Source organism: Eurytemora carolleeae, unplaced genomic scaffold (genome assembly GCF_000591075.1).
Source record: "Eurytemora carolleeae unplaced genomic scaffold, Eaff_2.0 scaffold1666, whole genome shotgun sequence".
In the NCBI taxonomy this organism is placed as follows: domain Eukaryota; kingdom Metazoa; phylum Arthropoda; class Copepoda; order Calanoida; family Temoridae; genus Eurytemora; species Eurytemora carolleeae.
The window spans coordinates 37,522-57,396 of NW_019397552.1; the positions used below are offsets into that span (position 1 = coordinate 37,522).

Sequence of the window (19,875 nt, forward strand, 5' to 3'; positions counted from 1 at the left end):
ATAGTTCTATCCCAGCTTTGTTTCATCGCCAATTATAGATTACAACACTAAATATCGTCGTTTTTAAGGTTAAATTATTTTTTGGGTTTGCAGGCTTACATCCTACCAAGCACACCATTATGTCTCTAGGTAAATATCTATATTTATTTAGAACCATTCTAACCATTTTTTAGATAAATATAAAATTGATAATATTATTTATTCGTCTGTATCACGTAACCAGAACTTCCACCAATGTCAGTGCAGTATACTGGTCATGTGATACAGACGGAGACACATGACAATAATACCGCACTGTCATTGGCGGGAGTTCTGGTCACGTGATATGGATGTAATAATTATATTGACAATTATATCTATTAAAAATGAAAAATCATTAAATTCAAATAATAATACGAGCAAACCTAAGTTACAATTAGGCACTGGGATATCGTCGTTTTCAAATTGGTTGCAGAATAAAATCTATTTAAACTTACTAGTTTTATACAAAATTTTATAAATATAGATTATCGTATAAATTTGACACAGTTTTATATCAATTTCTCGAGACAGAAACATCCGATAGAACTCTTATGGGTTTCTATCAACCCCTAAAATGCTTGGGTTTCGGCCTATACATACCCCCTTTATTTTTCCTTTACAGTCCCTTTAAACAGAACATTTAAGACAATATCTGTTGAATGTAAGGTATTTTAAATGAGGTTGCAAATTGTTTTGGTTCGTTTTTTGAACTTCCAAACATTTCAAAAATGTATTCTATTAAAATTTGCTTTTATTAAACTTTGCAATATTTTTATTTCATGAGAAAAAAGAAAAACTAACTTAAAAACGGCTGTTTTATTACTGCTGGTTCGTTTTTTCGTTAAAATTTGACAATAAGTGTAAGAAAAGCAAATGTTTAGAATAAACAATTTTGAATTTATTAAGCTTCTTAAATTTTATTGAAACCTTGTAAAAATCCAAAATCATGCAATTTATTCTATTCTTATTGTGTTACGGTTTGGATGATTTCCTTCAGAAATCACGGAATTTCACGAAACCTCTCAAAGTCCAGGGATACTGCATATTTCTTGTAAACTAAGAAGAGAAACACATTTTTTGTCCTCGCGTTTTCTGGCATGGAATTCCGCGGCTACGCAAAAACCAGGCAATACTGCAGGGTTGCCAATATAAAAATTAACTAATAATTGATTCTATATTTTACCAAATTTTTATTCGATCTTTTTATCGATATTTTGGCCGTCAAACTATGGGGGAGAAAACTTTTTCCCTTGAGACTTGAAACATTTTGTTTAGAACAAATATTTTTCAAATAAAATGTGAAGTTAAAAACTGAATTATAATACAATTGAAATATATAATATATAAGTATTTTCAAAAGCAGTGCTAGAGAAATATTTAAAAGTAAAATTGATGTACCATAGTCCACAATCATGAATAAGTGGGCATTAGTTATTTTTGTTTGTGCTTCCTGGAAGGAAGCACAGTGAAAATTCATATAAATTAATACTAATAGGTTTAGGAGGAATACAAGGATGAATAACAGAATAAATAAATAAATTAATAAATGAAAGGATGAAAGGATTCAAGAATGTATAAATATAAATAAATGAATAAATAAATATTTTCAGGTTTAATCGGTTGAAACTTTATAATCCCGGTCTAAAAACTATTCTCGCTATTGGAGGATGGAATGAAGGTATGTGTCCTAAAAGCATGATAACATCATCTACATTTATCAAGTAATTTAATCTACTCTTGTATGATGCAATAGGATTTTTTAGAAAAAATTAGAGCCAAAAAGTGAAATTTAAGCTTGTTATAAAAGAAATTATGATTATTGATAATAGTCTTATTGCATTTAATTCAGGTTCTGAGAAATATTCGGACATTGCACTAACTCAGGGATAAAATTTAAATTTTTGAGATATTAATCTTTTTAATTTGCTCTGAACCTGGTGGGTGGTGGTAGACCACCAGCGACCTATACCATCAACATTCGTAGTTCCAATTTACCTTCAGATTTACATGCATCCAACACATAATTCTAGACTGCTATGAAAGTTTAATAAATTTTCAAGACCCACCAACGAGCCCTCAACTAAACATATAATTTGCATTTTTAACATTATCATGAATCCAGGAGGGCAGAACTACATTTATATCCAGCTGTCTTGATATGATCCTTAGGCACGGATTTGATGGTTTGGATATGGACTGGGAGTATCCAGGGGGTAGAGCTGATAGTTTAGGTATACTGGGAGTATCCAAGGAGTAGAGTGTATAGTTTAGGTACACTGGGAGTATCCAGGGGGTAGAGCTGATAGTTTAGGTATATTGGGAGTATCCAGGAGCTGAGAGGATAGTTTAGGTATACTGGGAGTATCCAGAGAGTAGAGTGGATAGTTTAGGTATACTGGGAGTATACAGGGGGTAGAGAGGATAGTTTAGGTATACTGGGAGTATCCAGGGAGTAGAGAGGTTAGTTTAGGTATACTGGGAGTATCCAAGGAGTAGAGTGGATAGTTTAGGTATACTGGGAGTATACAGGGAGTAGAGTGGATGGTTTAGGTATACTGGGAGTATCCAAGGAGTAGAGTGGATGGTTTAGGTATACTGGGAGTATCCAGGAGCTGAGAGTAAAGTTTAGGTAAACTGGGAGTATCCAGAGAGTAGAAAGAATTGTTTAGGTATACTGGGAGTATCCAGGAGGTAGAGAGGATAGTTTAGGTATACTGGGAGTATCCAGGGGGTAGAGAGGATAGTTTAGGTATACTGGGAGTATCCAGGGGGTAGAGAGGATAGCTTAGGTATACTGGGAGTATCCAGGGGGTTGAGAGGATGGTTTAGGTATACTGGGAGTATCCAGGGGGTAGAGAGGATAGTTTAGGTATACTGGGAGTATCCATAGGGTAGAGAGGACAGTTAAGATATGGACTGGGAGTATCCAGGGGGTAGAGCTGATAGTTTAGGTACACTGGGAGTATACATGGGGTAGAGAGGATGGTTTAGGTATACTGGGAGTATCCAATAGCTGAGAGTATAATTTAGGTAAACTGGGAGTATCCAGTGGGTAGAGAGGATAGTTTAGGTATACTGGGAGTATCCAGGGGGTTGAGAGGATAGTTTAGATATTCTGGGAGTATACAGGGGGTAGAGAGGATAGTTTAGGTATACTGGGAGTATACAGGGGGCAGAGAGGATGGTTTAGGTATACTGGGAGTATCCAGGGGGTTGAGAGGATAGTTTAGATATTCTGGGAGTATCCAGGGGGTAGAGAGGATAGTTTAGGTATACTAGGAGTATACAGGGGGTAGAGAGTATAGTTTAGGTATACTGGGAGTATCCAGGAGGTAGAGAGGATAGTTTAGGTATACCTGGAGTATCCAGGGGGTTGAGAGGATGGTTTAGGTATACTGGGAGTATCCAGAGGGTAGAGAGGATAGTTTAGGTAGGTATACCTGGAGTATCCAGGGGGTAGAGAGGATAGCTTAGGTATACTGGGAGTATCCAGGGGGTAGAGAGGATAGCTTAGGTATACTGGGAGTATCCAGGGGGTAGAGAGGATAGTTTAGGATACTGAGTGCAATATATTGAAGGAATTATCGACCTAAGTTCACATGCCTTTCTATTTAAAGAGTGGTAGGTCGAATTTGCGCATTTGTACATTTAGAATTATGGGTTACGTGACGACAGTCCTTTTCAGAATTGTAGATTTGTAATTTTACTTTGATGGAAAAATTAAATTTCTGATAAAATCTATATTCTAGGAAGACCAGAGGACAAGCAGAATTTTATAAGCCTTCTCAGGTTAGATTACCAGTTTAACAATTTATACATTTGGTTTAAAACAATTCGTTAAATGTTTATTCTTTGTAAAAATTTATCCCAACCTCTAATGGGAATGATAATTGCATTAAAGTACAGCTCCGTTTACAGAGTATCTTCGTTTCACTACGCTTTCCTATGTGAAAAACTAGACCAGATAAAGTTTTTTTCTTCATATTTAAGATAAAATAAATATTTATTAAGATTTTTTGGAAACGTCTTTGCAAAGAAGACATGAAAATTAAATTTAAGAGAAACCTATAAGTAACATTCTCAAAATGCTGTTAAAAAGTTCATGATTGAATCATAATTCATTGAATAGTAATTCATTAAATTGTAATTCATTGCATAGTAATTTATTGAATAGTAATTCATTGAAACGTAATTCAATTAACAAGAAACACTGCACAGTCACACAGATCCATTTTGTTTGAAAGATGATTTTCAAGCAAGTAGTAAAAGTGTTTGCTTTAAAAATCATCAAATACACATAACTTTGATGAACGGTCGTCTTCCTTTTCCGCCGTTTTATGGGTATCACTGTATAGAAATTATTCATGTTGTATCTACATAGTTTACTTTTTTACCATCATGAAATCTTTAGATATCCTAGGTTGTATAACGATACCTATGTTTGATTTATATATTCAAAAGATTGTGATGTCGTATTTTCTCTATAAATGAGAATAACTAAATCCTAAAGTGAATTCACTTGAATTTGCTCTACAACATGAGAATTGAAAATTTGGAAGAATGAGTAAAAGTTAAAAGTTGTTCACGGTGCAGACTGCACCAGCAAATTGTTTAATTTTCCTCAAACTCAAAATCATTTTCAATTTAGAACAGAGCAAACTTTACACAGCAACAATAACTAAGAAGGAGGATTTTTTCAAAATTTTAAACAAGGGGCGGGCTTCATTCTTAAAGGGACATTTTTCTATAAAAAGTTGTTAAACTTACCTATCTGAATTCCTGGTTACTTTCTTTTACACCGCAAAAAATCTCGAGTTCAGTGAAAAGTTTTTGGTTTCTAAAGTTCACTATGAAATTGAGTCTTTGCCCCTATCTCAAATATTCCAAACCCTATATTATTGAACATAGAAATTCAAGGTTTATTATGTAAGGTCTACGATATTTGATTACAAACATATAAGGAGCCGAACAGTCAGTGGCAAAAATTGTAACAACTTACTGAGCAGAAAATATAGTTAGGTTCATGTTCAGACAGCGTTAACGTTTACAATTTCTAGAAATACCGTGCTAACTGTAGTGTAGGGTGTAGGACAAAATAAGGTTCAGCTATTCAGCTGAAAGGTTTAGCCGGCTATGCCAAAATTCTATTCAGCTGAAAGGTTTAGCCGGCTATGCCAAAATTCTATTCAGCTAAAAGGTAGCAGACTAAATAATATTCGGCTTGAAGGTATAACAAATTAAATATTATTCGGGTGAAAGGTTCAGTAGACTAAATACTATTTGGCGGAAAGGATTAGCAAAATATGGATTTTTTAGAGAGATGAGAGAAAGGTTTGACGAACATGGACTCATCATAACAGCAGCAGTTTCAGCTGAATATAGTACAATAGATCAGGTACATAAACAGTACATACAGTAGAATACAATACAATAGATGAGGAACATACACAGTACAGTAGGATATGATACAATAGATTAGGGACATAAACAGAACAGTAGGATACAATACAATAGATCAGGTACACAAACAGTACAATAGGATATGATACAATAGATTAGGGACATAAACAGTACAGTAGGATACAATACAATAGATTAGGGACATTAACAGTACAGTAGGATACAATATAATAGATCAGGGAGATAAACAGTACATTAGGATACAATATAATAGATTAGGTATATTAACAGTACAGTATGATACGATACAATAGATCAGGAACATACACAGTACAGTAGGATACAATATAATAGATCAGGTACATACACAGTACAGTAGGATATGATACAATAGATTAGGGACATAAACAATAATGTAGGATACAATATAATAGATCAGGTACATTAACAGTAAAGTAGGATATGATACAATAGATTAGGGACATAAACAGTAATGTAGGATACAATACAATAGATCAGGGACATAAACGGTACAGTAGGATACAATATAAAAGATCAGGTATATTAACAGTACAGTAGGATACGATACGATAGATCAGGAACATAAACAGGATACAATACAATAGATCAGGGAGATAAACAGTACAGTAGGATACAATACAATAGATCAGGTACATAAACAGTACAGTAGGATACAATATAATAGAGCAGGTACATAAACAGTACCAAAGGATACAATATAATAGACCAGGTACATTAACAGTACAGTAGGATACGATACAATAGATCAGGGACATAAACAGTACAGTAGGATATTATACAATAGATCAGGGACATAAACAGTACGGTAGGATACAATACAATATATCAGGTACATTAACAGTACATTAGGATACAATACAATAGATCAGGGACATAAACAGTACAGTAGGATACAATACAATAGATCAGAAACATAAACAGTACAGAATGATACAATACAATAGATCAGGTATTTAAGTAGTAAAGTAGGATACAACAAAAGATCGGGTATACAAAGAGTACAGTAGGAAATATCCATCCTTAGTTTAGGATTGAGGGTGTTCTTTTAATCTTGCCATTTTCAATTTGCTGTAACTTTGGTATTGTTTGGAATTTTTCCAATCTGTAAAAGTATTTGAGTAATCAAAATATGAACGTTTTAATTTTTAAATGGATTCACTCCTTTTTCTTTAACAAGTTTAAAAAATTACTGCCATTTTCTTAAAATGCATACCTCAGCTCTATTGCGAAAATTGACTAAAACTCTGAGAAGTCTTTCGGCCGGGTTGACTTTGAAGAGAAATATCGAAAGGAGGTATCGACGAATTTTAAAAACTCTGAGGTAGCCTTTGACCTTGGCTATCTTTGTGCAAAATTAGTTTTATCTAGCCTACCCAAAGAAAGGTGAAACTGCATGTGAAACGTTTTATCGCAATACTGGTGTACGGGAAAACTTAATTTTTTTCTGCAATATTTTGTTATATTACAGTTGCTCAAATCTTTTTATAGATTGTAAAAATTCAAAAAATAACAGAGAAATAGCTGTTTAAAAATTGGCAAAATTAAAAGGACACCCTGTAATTTTAGCCCTATGTGTAGGCCTATAATATCTCTCCTTTGTTTAGACCTATAATATCTCTCCTTTGTTAAGGCTTATGATATTCTTCCTTAGTTTAAACACTATAATACTCTTCCTATGTTTATACCTATGATATCCCTTCTATGTTTGGACCTATGATATCCCTTCAATGTTTAGACCTATGATATCCCTCCTATGTTTAGGCCTGTGATATCCGTCCTGCGTTTAAGCCTTTAAAATCCCTCTACTATTTTTAGGCCTATGATATCCCTGCAATGTCCAAACTATTGAATTATATAAACCTAATGAGTTATGATTACCATGGTTTGTGGGAGGGACATGCGTTTACAGGTTAGACGACTAAAAATACTCATTGTTCTTTACTTTTCATGATTATCATTAATGTTGATGTATGTATGCAATCATTTTGTACATTTCAATCTTCCAACACATATGCATATATTGTTAGAAAAATAAAAAAGAGTTTAATTTCTGTTAATTTTATCTTGGTAACTCATATATTTAAAGGTAGATTGGTTGATACAGTTGTAGGTTTCAGATGCTTAAAGGCAGATTGGTTGATACTTTGATAAGGTTCAGATGTTTAAAGGTAGATTGGTTGATACTTTCATAAGGTTCAGATGTTTAAAGGTAGATTGGTTGATACTTTGATAAGGTTCAGATGCTTAAAGGTAGATTGGTTGATACTATGATAAGGTTCAGATGTTTAAAGGTAGATTGGTTGATACTTTGATAAGGTTCAGAAGTTTAAAGGTAGATTGGTTGATACTTTGATAAGGTTCAGATGTTTAAAGGTAGATTGGTTGATACTTTGATAAGGTTCAGATGTTTAAAGGTAGATTGGTTGATACCTTGATAAGGTTCAGATGTTTAAAGGTAGATTGGTTGATACTTTGATAAGGTTCAGATGCTTAAAGGTAGATTGGTTGATACCTTGATAAGGTTCAGATGTTTAAAGGTAGATTGATTACTACCTTGGTAAGGTTCAGATGTTTAAAGGTAGATTGATTACTACCGTGGTAAGGTTCAGATGTTTAAAGGTAGATTGATTACTACCATGGTAAGGTTCAGATGTTTAAAGGTAGACTGGTTGATACCGTGGTAGGTTTAAGATGTTTAAAAGTAGATTGATTACTACCATGGTAAGGTTCAGACGTTGAAAGGAAGATTGGTTGATACCGTGATAGGTTATAGATGTTTAAAGGTAGATTGATTGATACCGTGGTAGGTTTTAGATGTTTAAAGGCAGATTGATTACTACCATGGCAAGGTTCAGATGATTAAGGGTAGATTAATTAATGCCGTGGTAAGGTTCAGATGATTAAAGGTAGATTGATTAATACCGTGGTAGGTTTTAGATGTTTAAAGGTAGATTGGTTACTACCATGATAAGGTTCAGATGATTAAAGGTAGATTGATTAATACCGTGGTAGGTTTTAAATGTTTAAAGGTAGATTGATTACTACCATGGTAAGGTTCAGATGTTTTAAGGTAGATTGATTAATACCTTGGTAGGTTTTAGATGTTTAAAGGCAGATTGATTACTACCATGATAAGGTTCAGATGATTAAAGGTAGATTGATTATTACCGTGGTAGGTGTTAGATGTTTAAAGGCAGATTAATTACTACCATGGTAAGGTTCAGATGATTAAGGGTAGATTGATTAATACCGTGGTAGGTTTTAGATGTTTAAAGGTAGATTGGTCACTACCATGGTAAGGTTTAGATGTTTAAAGGTAGATTGGTAGATACCGAGGTAAGGTTTAGATGTTTAAGGGTAGATTGATTAATACCGTGGTAAGGTTTAGATGTTTAAATGGTAGATTGGTCACTACCATGGTAAGGTTTAGATGTTTAAAGGTAGATTGGTTACTACCGTGGTAGGTTTTAGATGTTTAAGGGTAGATTGATTAATACCGTGGTAAGGTTTAGATGTTTAAATGGTAGATTGGTCACTACCATGGTAAGGTTTAGATGTTTAAAGGTAGATTGGTTACTACCGTGGTAGGTTTTAGATGTTTAAAGGTAGATTGGTCACTACCGTGGTAAGGTTCAGATGTTTAAAGGTAGATTGATTACTACCGTGGTAAGGTTCAGATGATTAAAGGTAGATTGATTACTACCGTGGTAGGTTTTAGATGTTTAAAGGTAGATTGGTCACTACCGTGGTAAGGTTCAGATGTTTAAAGGTAGATTGGTTACTACCGTGGTAAGGTTCAGATGTTTAAAGGTAGATTGATTACTACCGTGGTAAGGTTCAGATGTTTAAAGGTAGATTGGTCACTACCGTGGTAAGGTTTAGATGTTTAAAGGTAGATTGGTCACTACCGTGGTAAGGTTCAGATGTTTAAAGGTAGATTGGTTACTACCGTGGTAAGGTTTAGATGTTTAAAGGTAGATTGATTACTACCGTGGTAAGGTTTAGATGTTTAAAGGTAGATTGGTTACTACCGTGGTAAGGTTCAGATGTTTAAAGGTAGATTGGTTACTACCGTGGTAAGGTTCAGATGTTTAAAGGTAGATTGGTAGATACCGTGGAAAGGTTCAGAGTTTTAACTTTATATTCTCCGTTGCAGGCTTATCACTGTTCCTCCAAATGAGTTAATCTAAACTTAGAAAAGTAACACCAACACAAAAAAATTGGCCTGTTAAAAGTTTTGGTAATATTTTCCAACTAGGGTTGAGGCTAATGTAAGTTTACCGGTGTAAAATCCTAGGGTCTACAGAATAGAACAGCTGAACACTGCAGAACAGTTTTCCAACTAGGGCTGAGGCATGTAAGTTTACCGGTGTAAAATCCTAGGGTCTACAAACACTGCAGAACAGTTTTCCAACTAGGGCTGAGGCTAATGTAAGTTTACCGGTGTAAAATCCTAGGGTCTACAGAATAGAACAGCTAAACACTGCAGAACAGTTTTCCTTGTATGTGTTATAATTATACTGTAAACATGTATGTGGGATAGGAGACAGTTTTAAAGTGAATATATTCAGACTGTAGGACAGAAAACATAAATAGAACATAAAGATAAACAAGGCAAACCATAAAGCATCAGGTTCAAACCTCTGTAGAATTGTTCTGTCTTGTGTATCTTCGTCTTAAACTTAATGTTTTTTTTCTATGTTGCACACCAGTATATTTTCGTTATTTTCTTTCTCAAGATTATTTTTTATGGAATTTTTTCTAATGTGTTTCTTCTTGTGATTATTTTAACAACGGTTTCAGTGAGATATCCAGGAAAAACGTCTTTGATAAAAAAGAATATGACATTTTTTCTCATGACTTTTATATCAATGTGCTAAATTAATTTCGGACGTTTTTCTGGTGTTTTAATTTCACATTACTTTGTCTACTGGATTTTTTTTAACATGGTTTATTTACTTCCAAGGAACGTGTGCATATGGTGGGGGCACGGTGGAATATTTTAGGGTGACGGGGGGTGGGAGGGTGATTGTTTTTTTCACAATCTTCCCCGTAAAATGCATTTGTTTTGTGTTTCATGATGAAAATGGACAAAATAAATATATTATGATGATCTTTTAAAATTTACAATCTACAAACATTGTATCAATTGTAGCTTGAAGTTGAACTGATTTATAATGATTTCAATTTATGATTACTTTTCCCGTTCATATATATTTCCTTGAATGGATCCTATAAATCTCCGATATTGCATACATTCAAGTCAAGTCATAGATTTACAAGAATATAGATCGCTTATGTCGTCTTCACCATACCGGAGGGTTACAGATGAAATTGAAAATGGTACTACAGACTACAGAGCGTCCCACATCATATTAGATTATCTCCATGTTTTAGCGCCAAAATAAAACATAATACTCGAAAAACCTAGAAATTTCTGCAAGAAAATGGTAATTTAGACCTATTGAAGATCTAATATGATGTGGGACACCCTGTAGCTATGGTTCTAGCTACTGACATACTGCAGTACATTGGATATAAAGAATTGCGGCAAGTATATTTGTACTCTGTACAATTTTTTGGGGGTTTGGTTTCAAATATTGCAGACAGACTAGTTGAAAGTTGAATTTCAAAGGATTAGAACAAAGATTAGCTGCTGCTTGCTACCGATATGTGAGTGATAATGATGACACCCCGACTCCCCTTACACACAAAGAACACATTAAAGTTGGAAGACCTTTCAAACTATTAAATCTCTTTGGTGAATTCTATATGTGTCAACATGTTGACTTTTTAGATACAAGAAGAGAAAATGTCGGTATGATTACAATTTCATTAAATTTATTTCATTAAATTATTTTACATTCTTTCTCAGAAGTCAGGAAGGGGGGGGGGGATTATTATTAAATTTAATCAGAAGTTTCCATATGCCACTTACCATTTTCAATCCCTTTTAAAATCTATTTTTGTTTGAAATTTGTATTTAAAATTTTTTTCAACCATTAATTTTGTTTTATTTCAACTTGTCTAGAGTGCAATAGAGAACTCAATTGGCTAGAGCAAATTGTTACTTATTCTTTTTACAACTTAGACAAAGTACCCAACCTGTGAATATAAGATATACTTTATAATAATTATGTATTCCTAATTTTTCAATGCAATAAAGTTTTATAATTTTGTAAATTGTATCATTTTTTGCTGAATTTATTGTGAATTAGTGGTCTGTATTACAGTGATAACCAGAGAAATCTGGAATAGGAAGATGCCTTTTAGACTCCAGACCTTAAATAGTCAAATGATCAGTGTAAATTCAGTGTAAACAAACCAATTTGACTTATTAATTGACTCAATAAGTTACTAATAAATCTAATGCAATTATCAACTACTGCTTTAATGTGGTTGTTATTATTAAAATAGTTTAGTCATGTTTCATGGTGAGAATGGACAAAATTAATATATTCTGATAATCTTTTCATTTACAAACATTGTATCAATTGTAGCTTGTAGTGATTTATAATGATTTCAATTTATAATTACTTTTTCCGTTCATATATTTATCCTTGAATGCATGATCCTGTAAACTCGCAATATATTTAGATGTCGTCTTTGTTACAGCAAGAGAAAAGAACATTTACACATTTGTCTTGTCTACTTCTGTGTTTGTGTGTTTGGACTTGAAATTTTCACTTTTAGAATCTCTTTTGGAAATTTTTATTTTGAAATTGGTCCTGAAAAAAAGTCGACATTTGTTACTTTTAAAAATTACCAATTTAAACAAAAAAGAAACACAAATTTTAGAACGATTTTTGGTATCGACTTTTAGAGCAACAGTTAACCCTATAGAGGCTGGGGGGGGGGGCCTGAATCTATGTATAGCCTGGGGGGGGGGCGTACCACGCCCCACCTCCCTAGAAAAAGGCATTAGAGAATTAGGTATGAGGTTAAAATGTATTTTCATAGACCAATTTTTCAAGCCCAGCTTATTGAAAAAAAAAATTAGACCGATAGCTTTTAATAGTTTGGGCGCTAGGGAAGGTTGAAAAAAGGGTTAAAAGCTAAAATAATAATAATAGGTAATGGGAGAAGCCTAGTTTTTATTAAACTTCTTTAAATAATTTTGTAAAAAATAACTCTACAGATCGACCCCAAGAAGTAAAACGTATTCAATGACCTCTTTAAATGATGAGTTCATGATGTACAAGAGGTTGTACAGTTTTTAGCTTTACAGTCTGCATTAGCGATCTACAGGGTGTCCCACATCATATTAGACCGAGAACGGGTCTAAATCACGATTTTCGGGACTTTTTAGAAAATTTCATTTGAATGAATCATTTTTAAAAATAACATAAGCTAAGGCTTATATAAGAATTTTCTTGCGGAAAATGAAATGTTTTTCGAGTATTAAGGATTTTTTTTGGTGTTAAAGTTATAATCTAATATGATATGGGACGCTCTGTATGTTCTTGTATATCTATGATTCAAGTAGTTATAGTGTACATAGGTTTCGTAGGATGACGTAAAGATTGCAAAAAATACATATACTTCATAGCTTTTTACACAAAATTATACAACGGAATTAGGATAAATTAGATAAATAGATAGATTCTAATGACCATTAATCAAAGATCAAGCCTGCGAAGTATTTATATGTTCTCTGACTCGTGTATAAAATACCCATTATAAGAGTTTTTACAGAATTTATCAGTTTTTCGTTCGATTTTAGAACTTCAATTCAATGCAACATTGCTACATCTTAGAGATTGTTTAATTGTTTGTTTAATTTCATGAATTACCTTATCCAATTTTGACATTTTTGCTACTCAACTGAATTGAAAATCACAATATACATATTTATTTACATTAACTATTTCTCGAATGTTAACAAAATTTTTTATTCTTGCACCTTTTTGACTTCATACCCAGAAAATATCTCGTTTAGATTTTAAAAGGTTGAAAAACTGTCCACCACTCTCTTCGTATTATCTTGAAACGGAAAATAGGCAAAAAATTTGAGACGAATATAAAAAAGATAAACTGTTTTTATATTTGTAAAATGCATTGTTCTTATTGTTGAGAACAGTTTAAAGTTTGGATGTTTTATGAATGATTTATTCTCATTTTATGCCTTGTTCCCCGTAAACTTTACATTTGAGCAGTTTTATTGGGTTTTCCGGACCAGAAGTCGGCAGTTAACTTTTTATACAAACCAAACCGTTAGTTATAATAGTAAACAATGCATATACCACTGTATTCTGTATAGTGTTTAGAATGTGGGCCACCAAACTCATGGAATATAACATGAACTTCCATAAAATAATTTAAACTGCAGTTATGGAAGGAATATAATAATCAAAGCTTGCTCTTGCCCTTACTGCGTGTATATATTCCTCCTAGGAAGAGCTGTTAGATTCCTTAATATACAGGGTTACAGACAAAGCTTACCCTGGCCCTTACTGCGTGTATATATTCCTCCTAGGAAGAGCTGTTAGATTCCTTAACATACAGGGTTACAGACAAAGGATGAGACTTCAGAGACGATTGCACGAAATATATTCAGTCTTCTTTCTTAGGTTCATGGTTTTCTGCAGCTGTAAATTTGTTTATTTCATGCATTCATTGCAGTAACCTATAATCAACCTCCAGGGGGCGTGTTTGTATAAAATGCCTTCTTTTTGAGCGAAAATTTTATGTTTTTTTAAAAAGAAAATGGTATTGAAGGTTTTAAAAGCTAGTTTTTGTAAATTTTCTTTACACTTTTCAGATTATTAAATGCCTTTTTTTCGAAATTAGAAAATGTAAATACTTTCAAACTAGAGGTTTTTGCAGTAGTTAGATTTGAAATTCCAAAATGAGAATACAAAATTTCAACTTTTATTTTCAAACTCTGGTATTGGCGGTAGTAAAGTTAAAATTTTTTATTCTCATTTTGGATTTTCAAATCTCACTTTTTATTTTTTTCATGAATCTCACTACCTTAGAACTTAAGACACTATATACTTTTATTTTATAAAACTGGGGCATTTTATACCTACAGCCAGGGGGCCGGGCAGGGGGCTATAGTTTCATTTCGTTCATGACGACACACTTTTCTTTTAATATAACAAGTAAATATTTTTAGAATTTGCCTTTTTGTTAAGATTTTTAATGGCACACTGACAGATTCTCATTTTTTGTAGGCATCCCTGTATCTGCGCATGTCCAACGTCACAAATGATCCAATGTTTATAGAACTAAGGTGTGTGGATGGGGAGGGGGTTCCCCCTCTCCATCCCCATATCCCATACACTCAAAATTCTCGATCTCTTAATTTAATAGAGGACGGTGTTTTAACTGAACTTTTTGCAGGTAGAACCTTGCTAAACTTTTATCAATAATTTGCGGAAATTGACAAAATAAAATGTTATTCCACAGAAAACAGTTTCAAACAGAAATATGGCGTATCGAGGGTATCATTCAATTTATTTTTATTCTAACTTGAAAACTACACAGAAACACATCAAATTTTCTTTTTGGCTTCTGGAATTCAGAATATAATGATTTAACTATCAACAAGTTGAGTCTTTGCCACAAACTCAAATTTTCTAATATCTACAATTATATCTACAACCTGATGGTGTAAACCTTTGATATTTCAAACTTAGATTATTTGATCCAACAGAAATCATTGTTGAAATATAAGGTCTACAACATTGGGTATAAGAATTAGAAAATCAGAGTGTGTTGCTAAGACATTTGTGAAATAACTAGCGAGAGACAAAGAATTAAAAACAAATTGGTGAAACTCCATTTTGTCTCTGTGACTTAAATCTGTTTTAGCCGCAGCGATCGCTACAAAAAAATCAATTAATTACGCTGTTTTATTAAATGACTAGGAACATACAAATAGTTGATTTTCTTCTCTCTTATTAAAAAAATGATACAGTCGTGACAATATCTTGTCCTAGGACACAATTCTCTTCTGTAAGGAAGTCCTGCAGAGGAGGCCGAAGAATCTCTAGGATACAGGATGAACACAAACTACTCTGTAAACTACTTTCTGGAGAACGGAGCTAAAAGGTCCCAGCTTCTGGTCGGTATGACAGCGTATGGACGAGGTTTCACATTAAAAAATAAGGATGATAATGGAGTGTATGCTGAGGCTATTGCTGGATCCCCTGCAGGTCCTTATACTCAAACTGATGGATATCTAGGCTATCATGAAATATGTGAAAGGATCTTGAGTTCTGGAGATTGGAATATAGTTCGGGATGAGTATGCTATTACTCCGTACGCAGTTAAGGACAATGTGTGGATCAGCTACGACGATGAGGAGAGTGTGAGGATAAAATCCCAATATGTTCTATCTGAGGACCTGGGTGGCGCAATGTTCTGGGCTGTTGACACAGATGATTTCAAGGGAAAATGTGGATCAAAATTTACCTTGATCTCTGCAGTAGCTGAGGAACTAAATGGGGGACCTATGACTCCTCCTCCAGATTGGACCACACCTGATCCAGACTACTCTCCATCTACCCCTGAACCAGTTACACCTCCTCCTTCAGAGTTTTGTGATTCTCCTGGAGCTAAACCCAGTCCTTCCAACTGCCATGAGTACTATACCTGTAATATTGGATCCAATGGGTGGGTTATTCGTCCTCAAACCTGTGGAGATCTAGCTTTCAATCCAGCAACTGGAAACTGTGATTGGCCTTATAACGTTCCAGGCTGTGATGAAGGGACAACAATGGAAGGAGGAATTACAGGAACACCTGGAGAATGTAAGCCAGGAGATCCATTACTTCCAGTTCCTGAGGATTGTCAAGCATACATGGAATGCAAACCAATGGATGATGGTTCCTTCCATTATGCTGAACATCGTTGCACTGATGGTCTTGCCTTCAATCCAACTATTCAGGGCTGTGATTGGCCAGAAAATGTTGACGGCTGTACAACCCAGTGATGTAGTTCTTTATATTTCAACTTTTGTGTTTTATCAGCAAAATATGTTTTATATTGAAAAAAATAAAGGAATTACATTGTACAATTGAATGTATCTAATTCTTAATACATAAAACAAAGAATATACTTTGTATAAATCCACAGTGTACTGCACTTTTGGAGAGGAATATATTATATTAATTATGTTAGTTATATAATATAATTATACACGACTTCACAAGTGTCAAATATAACTAGGAAAACGAAATGTTATCACACTAGTTGACATGTTTTCCAAGATTAAAGAAAAAAGTGTAAAAACAGAAAATAAAGAACACATAAAAGTGCACTTATTTTACTGAAAGATAAGCACTTCAGTCTAAAATTATCACTATTATTAATAGTTTTGTCGGACACAACAATTAAGTTGTCACTTGTGAAGTAAGACTACATGGCTGTGTACTGAGAGTTTTTAAATGCTACTTTGCTATCTACTGAACTAAAATCTATTTTCTCAGACCTATTTATATTTATAACCCTTCTAATTAAAAACTGCATGATACTATTGTTCTGTAAAAAAAAAGAATTAAATTAACTATAATAAGTACAGAATCCTGAAAGATATTTAAAAATATGAAAATTTTGCAGGTGTTGATTTTTCTGTGAAAGTTCTCAATATTGCGCAGGTCATTTTTTGATTTTTTTTTCATCTAAGACAAACTTTTTTGCCCAAATCAAGTTTAATACATAAACAAGAAAATTATATTTAAAAATTTTTACATCAATATTAATGTTTATGTATCCATTTTTCAAATATGTAAATTTTAGACAAATCAGTTAAATTAAAAAAAAAAAATATTTTTTAAGACTTAATTTTAGGGTCTTGAAATCAGGCTTCAACTCTGGGATCTAGCTGGCCAAGACAGGTTTATAACTTTCATATTTTTTTGTAATGATGGATTTGATCCGACTGACAGAGTCCTGCGGTTTTTTTATGAATTTAGTACACCTTTAAAATCATCGCGAATATTCTTTATGTATTTATCTTCAAAAAAATAAATTAATACATTCCTAAAAATCCCTGACTTTCGAGAAGTTTATCCTTCCAACTTTAGTAATTCTTTGTTTGTAACATGAAGCAGCATTAATTACTGAGCAATTTTTAAAGCGAAAATCAACAAATCCTTTTGCTGCTTCCTTTATTCTGGGTTGTATTTACTATATATTACTATATAAAAATTCATTTCCTTCTTAACATATTGTCTTTACCATGTTCTTGGAAATATTGTAAGATTTAATAAAAAATTGATAAAAATAGGATTTTTACAAGTTCCTAAATAATTTCACAAAGAAAGGATGCATTTACTCAGATTACTTTTACCTTTATGAAAGTCGTCTTCAAAATTTAAGAAAAACATTGAAGAATTATCAAAAAACAAGCCATACATCTTTAAACAATTCAAGATTGTATTTAACTTCATTCATGGATTTAATTCAATATTAATTCAAATTCAATCATTGTATTAAATTCAATCATTGTATTAAATACAATCATTGTATTTGAATTCAGTCATTGGATTTAGATTGGATCATTAGATTTAGATTCTATCACTGGATTTAAATTCAATCATTGGTATAAATTCAAGCATTGGATTTACATTCATTAATGGATTTGAATTCAATAATGAATTTTGTTTTTCATAAATTCCAGATTTTGTAACCCTATTTCTTTATGATACGCTTAATCTTCTCAGGAGTTTTATTTTGATAAAATTTAGATAAAACTATGATAAAACTATTTTTATGATTTTTCATAATTTCAGGTTTAATCATCTTTCAAGATTATACTATAAACAGGCTTCAGGAGTTCTTCTTGGTAAAATTAATTTTTATGTTTCTCGGATTTATTTTTTATGTGTGTTTGCTTTAATGATTAATTGATAATAGTCTTTATAGAAGATGAAAATCTATAGTAACGTACATCTGTCTATACATATATATCATTTAATGTAATAAAAAATAATCTGAAAAGATTTTTCTTGATAAATTTTTAAAATACAACATTGATCATGGTTGATATTACATGTCAAAATAATTCGAATTGATTTAAAAATGACTAATTGATGTATTGCTTAATTAATTGATGTATTAAAAAGTGATTAATTGATTAAAACATGATTGATTGATTGATTGATTGATTAGTGTGTGATGAGACAAAGCCAGATAGTCTGGATAGTATAGTTAAATGGAAAGGAGAGTTGGACGCCAGGTAGTTTTTAGAGAGACATGCCTGATTCACAATTGTACCTCTTAAACTTTAAAAGATATCTATTTAGTAAGAACCCACAATTGGGAATAATCAATTTTAAAAGAGAACAACATAAATGTATCATTCATTTTTATGAGACAATACTATCAAGGGGTGAATTGGAGGGTTACTTGAATTTATTATTAAAATATTATATTCAATTTATTAAATATCTGTTTATCTGTTTATACGGTGATGGTCATAAATAAAAATATTATTTATTTTTTCCTATAACTGCAACTGAGGAACATTTTCGTCTGACAACTCGGATTTATTAACTTCGTGATGTTTAACATCACAAAACATATTGCAACATTTTTTTTTCTCAAGTACGGTTTTTAGTAATTTGAAAATCAACTTGTGAACCCAGCTTTGTCAGAATAGTTGTTTTGGAAGAGTTTCAAGCCGTGTTTACAGTCTTATACGTAGCTGTAGGGCCCGGCGTTGCCCGTGGAGTTTGAATTTTTTTTTTCAATTTTCGATCTTTTTAATAAAAATTCGATTTTTGAAAAAATACAAATTTTAGAATTTATTTGGTCTATGTAACCCCTGGCCCTTGGGTATACATGGGTTCCCTCAAAAAATGTCAGTCCATTCGGTTGAGGCGTTTTGCCGGCACAAGGAAACATATGTACGAATGTCTTGTTTTATTATATAGATGATTGTATTTAGGTTGCAGTACAAAATTCCAGCAGTGTTGTTAGTAAACAAGGTGCAGTCCAAATTAAAAGATCAAGAAATATATGTAATAGGAACTCCCAAAGCCTTGTTCATTTACAAATGTAGCGTACTTCACAGTTTGTATAAGAAAAATATTTTGTTTATAACCTCCCAGAAATTCCAGTACACTTAGAAGATATGGAGTTCCCATTGTATATCTTTTTACAATGCAAATTCTAGCTCAAGTTTAAGACTTTAACTTGTATAGAATGTGGCATGTCCGATTCTCTAATCAAGAATGAATGAGATATCCATATTTTTATCTTTGAAGAAAAGCCAAAGAATAGGGTTTAAAGGCACGGATGTGAATTGGGCTTGCTCCTCTCTAAATGGAGGGTCACTTGAAATTAAAAAGACATCCCCTTTAAGTGACGAGTAAAATTTTTAACATATTTAAAACAATAAACATGCATATATCTCTTTTCAAGGATTAGAGATACATCTCTAATTTAGGGGTTTCCAAAAGA

At 32.7% G+C, this 19,875-nt stretch overlaps 1 protein-coding gene across 1 annotated transcript; it reads left to right on the plus strand.

Moving 5' to 3' along the window:
* Nucleotides 1–73: 73 nt before the first annotated feature.
* LOC111714870 (chitinase-3-like protein 1) lies at nucleotides 74–16,540 on the plus strand (the record flags this gene model as incomplete). The annotated part of the gene is made up of 8 exons (XM_023490081.1): nucleotides 74–129; nucleotides 1,632–1,699; nucleotides 1,871–1,905; nucleotides 2,144–2,252; nucleotides 3,771–3,810; nucleotides 5,338–5,416; nucleotides 7,279–7,372; nucleotides 15,429–16,540. Coding segments are annotated over 8 exons (1,455 nt in total), but the record flags the coding sequence as incomplete, so codon positions are not given.
* Nucleotides 16,541–19,875: the final 3,335 nt, after the last annotated feature.